Consider the following 6874-nt stretch of genomic DNA (forward strand, 5'->3'; position numbering starts at 1 on the left):
TTACAATATCTGAAAGTGTGGGGGTGTCTGGCTAAAGTGGGTTTGCCAGACTTTAAGAAGTCCATTATTGGACTTAAAATCGTTGATGCAGTGTTTATAGGGTATGCTACGAATAGTGTTGTATACAGATTCATGCTTTTACAAGATTATTCTATTTGTGAGTCAAGAGATGTTGTTTTCTTTGAAAATACTTTCCTTTAAAGGAACCGAGATTAAATGTCGAAACACAAATAGAATATATTTCATCAACTTCTTCTAGTAATCATGCTAGGTCTTCTGAACAAATTGATTTTGAGCCTAGAAGAAGTAAAAGGCAAAGAGTTGAAACCTCTTTTGGACCAGACTTTATTACTTCCTTTATTTCTGAGATAAATGATTTAGACTTTCTTTCTGATCATATAACTTAAATATTATATGAGGATCCTAAAAAAGCTATAAGATCTATCGATGCTAGTTTCTAAAAAAGCGCGCTATTAATGATGAACTAGAATCGATAATGTCTAATCATACTTGAGATTAGTTGACTTGCCTAGAGGATTTAAACCAATATGTAGCAAATGAATCTTCCGGAAGAAAATGAGACCAGATGGTTTGATCCAGTGGTAAAAGGCAAGGCTAGTTGTCAAAGGGTTCACTCAAAAGTTTATTTTAGACTACTTTGATTCTTACTCTCCCGTCATGAACATCTCAACGACCCGTGAATTATTTGCACTAGCCTCTATTCATAAGTTGCAAGTACATCAAATGGATGTTGAGACTACATTTTTGAATGGAGATCTAGATGAGGAAATCTATATGGGAACAATGGTACAAGAAATTTCAAAAAACTATACTTAGTTTTGGTTTTGTTGTGAATGGTTCGGATGCTTGAGTGTATTCGAGGATGTTTGGTACTGATTACGTCATCATAAGTTTTGTATGTTGATGACATGTTGATTTTCAGTTCTAACATTGAGTCCATTAACAAAACAAACAATTTCTTGTCCACTAAATTTGAGATAACGGATCTGGGAGAAGTTGATGTAATCTTAGGAGTCAAAATTACTGGAAAGGGATTTTCTTTATGTCAAGCACACTATCTTGAGAAAGTGTTAAAGAAATTTGACAGTTTTGATGTCGTCCCTGTTCGAACCCTTATGACACTAGTATATATCCCCTTAAGAATAAAGGAAGTAGCGTTTCCCAAACAGAATATGATAAATTCATCGGAAGCTTAATGTTCTTAATGAACTATACTCGGCCTGATATTGTTTATGCTTTGAGTAGACTAAGTATATATACTCATAATCCGAGTGGTGAACACTGGATTGCTCTTAGACGTTTACTGAAGTATCTTAAGGGTACTTTGGATTAGAAACTTGAGTTTGTTGGCTATCCTGCAGTACTGGAAGGATATTGTGATGCCAACTGGATTTTTGATAATGATGAGGTAAGCTCTACGAATGGGTATGTTTTTACTTTAGGTGGAGCAGTAATCTCGTGAAAATCATCAAAGAATACTTGTATTGCTCGTTCTACCATGGAGTTAGAGTTTATAACTCTTGACCTAGCTGGGCAAGAAGCCGAGTGGCTCAGAAGCTTGTTAGCAGATATTCTGTTGTGGGAAAAACCGACTCCTCCTATTTCTTTGTTGTGTGAATCGCAAGCTGTGATATGTGTACAATGGTAATGAAAGAAACATTCGCATAAGGCATGAATCAGTTAGACACTTAATAAAGAATGAAGTGCTCTCTTTAGAGTATGTGAAATTGGAAAGGAACCTAGCAGATCTTTGGTCCTAGATTCATCGAGGGGGATGGGTCTAAAGCCCATTGGTTGGGGAATTCATGGTGGATACCCAACTTAGTTATCTAAGTTCCATGTGGTCAAACGAAACCATGGAAAGACTCATAGTGCATATTCCTACTGCCTATCCCTATGATGAATAATGTGCATGCCCAGGATGAGCTTAATTGCTCTTAATAAATTCATAGACCAGGATTTAGGTGGTCTTAGTGAGAAAGACTTGATGCATTTACCGATTTTGGCTGAATATCTATTCTTAATAAGTTCATAACCCAGAGTGAGTGGGTAGGAAATGATGAACTTACCGACAGAAAGGTTGAGTTTGTTAAACTCTTAATAAATTCAAATCCAAGTATTTGGATGGTTCTAGTGAGAATGACTTATTGAATTTACCGATAAATGAGGTTGAATATTTATTCTTAATGACTTCTTAGCCCAGAGTTTGGGTGGTTCATTTATAATGAACTTGAAGAAAGTCACCATACCCTTTGTGAGGTTGAGCTTTTATAAAAGCTCTTAATTATTTCATATCCCTGTTAAGGGTGGTTTATATCAAGATAAACTTGATGAAATAACCTATGTAAGTGAGAAGGGTTAGCCGCCTTCTATGAAAAATGTTGGGCCATTTTTCTAGCACACTTACTAGAATCCTGAGGTAAGATGGCCAAATATATACTTTTGTATATATATATCTTACACATCGAGGACTCAGGTGGATGAAGGGGTTAGTTGTGTGTTATGAGTTTATCCCCATCTTAGAAAGTTCCAGACTAGTTTCACTTATCTAAGAGAAGGATTGCTCATCATCACTATGTACTAGTTCCAGATACGTTCACTAGTGCTTAAGAAACTAATCTCGCTATTGCTCTTCTGGAAAGTTTGTTTTCGAATTTCAAAAGAATTCTTTCGCATTAGTGGGGGAATGTTGGTAATGATCAATCCCACATAGTATTGGAAACACTATTGAGAATGGGTATTTATAGTATGGAATTCCCACTTCCTTATTGTGAAAGAGAACAAGGGGGACTCTAGCGCACCGCCGCCGCCGCCGTTCGTCTCATTGCGGCACGACACGGCTCGGCTCGGCTCATGGTCGTGGTAATACGTGTCTTCGACACGTCTGCGATGATACTATCTGTTTAGAGAAACTTCTTGAGGAATTTCTCTTTGAAAGAAACAAATGGAAAAATGTGAAAGATTTCAACTGATATTTATAGGCTGCTGAGGACTATTTAAATTCAAATGATAACAGTTGGTTTATGAGAGTTATCAGAAATTAAACAACTTTTCCTAAATTAAATCAAAAAATGTTAAGATGTATTTGGACTGATTTCCAGCTTTGTACAGAGGGGACAAGCTGTTAATATCAGGAGTTACAAGAGTTATTTGATTTAATTCCAGGGGTTACATGATATAATTTCGGGAGTTATAACAGCTGAATAATGATGCAATGAACCTGGACTATTTTTGAGTCAGGTTCATCTAGACGTTTCAGCTGTTACAAAAGAAGAGATTTAATCCTGAAATTTTATGACGATTTTAACCCTATTTCTAGCCTATAAATAGAGGGCTATATTCAGCTTCTCAATTCACTCTCAACATTCACAATTCACTCTCAAAGTGTTTTCTGCAATTATTCTTTCTGTGCTTTCCGAAAAGAAGAGCAATACCACCGGCAGTCCACTCCGATTTCGGGTGTACGGAATTCGGAGCGACTGTGTTAACCTCGGGGGATGGTCCGCCTACTGCAGTGATTACATACATCGGGGCGAATTCGTTTCTAAGGTAGTGGTTATACCACGACACGGTTTACGAATATGTTCCTTTTAATTACTGTTTATATTTCCAGTCAGTGCTAACGATGTAGTTTTGCAGTTCATATATCCAACAACACTTTTGAGTTCCTAACATTTTCAACGTTACACTTTTAGGTGCCTACAACTTAACGGTTGTTAAATTCGGCCATTAACTGACATGTGTCGCTCTCATATTTTTTGAAGTTTCTATTTTATGCTTCTTTAGACTATTATTAATTTTAAAAAGTAATTTTTCTAAAATTTAAAAAATAAACAAAAACCTTAAAATCTCTCATTCCAACCCTCATACCAATGGTCGTTGATCATCAGCGACTGCCTTCTCCATCGTCAAATGGTAATCCATCCGTTGTCGAACCTTTACCGTTGACCATTCTTCTTTTCGTCGTCTCCAACTTCCAAAATCCATAAATCCTTAAACTTAATACTCAAACTCCTAATTCTAATCCTAAATTTATTATTAAAATACAATTAATTGAATATGGGGAGGATGGGGAAGAGCACAGGCGAAGGGGAAGGGTTGCATAAGAAAGGGGGAGGGGAAATGCGCGGGGAGGGGATTTTTTTTAAATTGAAAAAAACAATTCTAAATAATTTAACACCTATTATGATTCACACATTTAAATGTGTAACATTAAACACATATTTTTAATGAAAAATATTTAAATACTTAAAATTAATTTTAAATATAATTTGGACAATTATTTATACATTAAGCCAAAGAATAAATGACAATGACTCAAATAGAAAGGATCAAACAGTAATCCAATCTCTTGAGGGAGATCTTTGACCGAGAGGAAAACTACTTTATAATATCAACACCAACCATGTTAGATTGTGGTTGTGGTAGATGCAGTTGCAGTGTTTGTAATGGATGGATGCGGTTGTGGTATTAAGATTGCAAATGTTGTAGATATTTCATAACACAATGAATGTTGCATACGTTATTTTTTTATTATTATTTTTTTAAATTTCAATACTTTTAAATTACGATTAAAAACTGTTATGATACAACTATTATATTATGTTACGATCGTAATTTAATAAATTTAATATTATATAAAAAAGACCAATGCATAATTTCATAAATGGTGTCAGAAACAAAACCACCAAAAACCTGATATATGCACACATATAGTTCAGAAACAACAAGATGCTTATGCACAGTAACCTTTCAAGCTTCCATGAAGTATCATGTCATTAATTTGAATATATTTCCACAAACAGGAAGTTACATAGAAAACTGAAATACATATTTCCTATAGCTTCCAATTATATAACTTTTCAATCTTACAGCCTCGATGCATTTATTATTGATCAAGATATGCAGCTTATAAGCTTGAAGAGAACAGTCGATCTAGGAAGTCCTGAGCCCTTTCATAAAGCATAAAAATTACTCATTTATGAACAAATTTAATGGTGCACGGAGAGGCTGAGTCCAAGAACAAAGTCATCAGCTTTAGACAACAGACAATGAAAGTAAGACGAGGGTATAATCAGAAGAAAAGGGAAAACGTTCCAAATCACACAAGAAAGCTCATAACTTATATATATCCCTTTTAATCTAGAAGGAATTTAATTAATTGCTGCCAATCTGGGACCCAAATTGCAGCTACAGAGGAGCAAGATCCAGAAAATATGTACAACAGTAGTTCTTCAAATACAAAGAACAATTGCAATGACGAGGATGAATAACAACCCACCAAAATATCGAGATAAAGAAAAAGTCTTTGCACATGCTTTGTTGAATCGCACAATTAAAGGAGTGAAATCAAGTGGAACGCTTCGAGTTTGAGGAAACCAAACGCCTCCACAAGTAACGACCACTGGCCATGTCGACGCATGTCCAGAACCCTGATTCTATGCCTTGTCGGACCTAGTTCAAAACAAATTGATGCTTTTATGGTTAAATACAAGAGGTAGAACTAGAAGGAAACAGATATGAAGAAGAAGAAGAAGAAGAAACCTTGGAGAAGGCGGAGGGGGAGTTGTGGTTGATATCGGTGGTGCGGAGATCACCGTCATAGGTGGATTGGGGCTGGGATTTGACGTTTCTAATAAGGAGAAATCCGGCGAGAGTTGCCGACAGAAAAATCAGGATCAGCCTCAGCGGACACATTCTTCCAAATCTCTAATTTACTATGACGTGGGGTTATTGTATTATTTATTAACTAGCAGATTGAGTCACCGACGGACTATACTGTCCGGGTCCGGATCTAATATTGATTATACTCAAATACCGGAAAATAATTATTTTCTTAAATTAATTTCTAATTTCAATTGATTTTTAAAATCATATTTTTTTCTGATGATTGTGACAGGTATTCAAAATCATATTTTATTACTAGTGTATTTTTTTTAAAATATAATATATTTTTACGTTACATAACCCGATCTATCAATAAATGACGGAGTTTTATTAGATGAAATATAAAACGTGAATGATAGAATACGTTTTCTTTAATTATTTTTATTAGTTAGGATAATTATAAAGTATTATTTATTTAATTAATAATAAATACAAATATATTGTAAATGTATTTGTTTAAACATTAAATATTTAAAGAAAATAATATTTTTAATAAAAAAATTTAATAGTTATTTTTAAAATTTTGAATATAAATTTCATAAAAATAAATATTTAAAATTCGAAAGATAATTTTTATCACGTTATTTTCCTAACCATCTTTTAAAAAAAATTAATTTTAAAAAATTATTATTTATTTTTGGAAAATTGGTGATTCTTGTTAAAATTTAATTTGGATTAATTTAGTTTGATTTGGAGTCACCATCGACATTTAAGTTAAGTATGTCAAATACTTAAAAGTTTCTTTTAAAACAATTTTAAGAAAAATTATTTTTTAAGACAAAAATTAGTCTACGATTACCAAATATTCATTTTTAAAGATTCGGGAGTTTATTACGATTGGGGAAGGATTAACACCCACAATACCTAAAATTGATACTTGATCGCTTATACGTTGTTGTTGCAATGAAATTTGCAAACTCGAGTAAAAAATTAAAATACGACCCTTTTTATCAAACATTGATTAATTATTTTAAATCTCAAAATTGCACAAAAATGAAATCGATTTATTTCAAGTTCACTTTTCATTCGAATGTCTATCGAATTACACTACTTCTATCAAGTTATGATTTTCACACCCATTCTACGAGAAGTGTTCTTGAAAATATGTACGAGTAGATAAATAAAATTAATATTAAGTACAAAATATTGACTAAAGGATATTTTGTATAAATAAAGATTTATAACA

General features: G+C 33.5%; 1 protein-coding gene across 1 annotated transcript; it reads right to left on the reverse strand.

Moving 5' to 3' along the window:
• Nucleotides 1–5165: 5165 nt before the first annotated feature.
• LOC120179215 lies at nt 5166–5734 on the reverse strand. Its single transcript, XM_039184867.1, has 2 exons — nt 5566–5734; nt 5166–5475 (listed from the first exon to the last, which is right to left on the reverse strand). Exons 1-2 carry the CDS (start codon nt 5716–5718, stop codon nt 5371–5373), a joined length of 258 nt encoding a protein of 85 aa, XP_039040798.1. The 5' UTR covers nt 5719–5734; the 3' UTR covers nt 5166–5370.
• Nucleotides 5735–6874: the final 1140 nt, after the last annotated feature.

The sequence above is a fragment of the Hibiscus syriacus genome, unplaced genomic scaffold, assembly GCF_006381635.1.
Source record: "Hibiscus syriacus cultivar Baekdansim isolate YM2019G1 unplaced genomic scaffold, ASM638163v2 tig00112408_pilon, whole genome shotgun sequence".
Taxonomy (NCBI): domain Eukaryota; kingdom Viridiplantae; phylum Streptophyta; class Magnoliopsida; order Malvales; family Malvaceae; genus Hibiscus; species Hibiscus syriacus.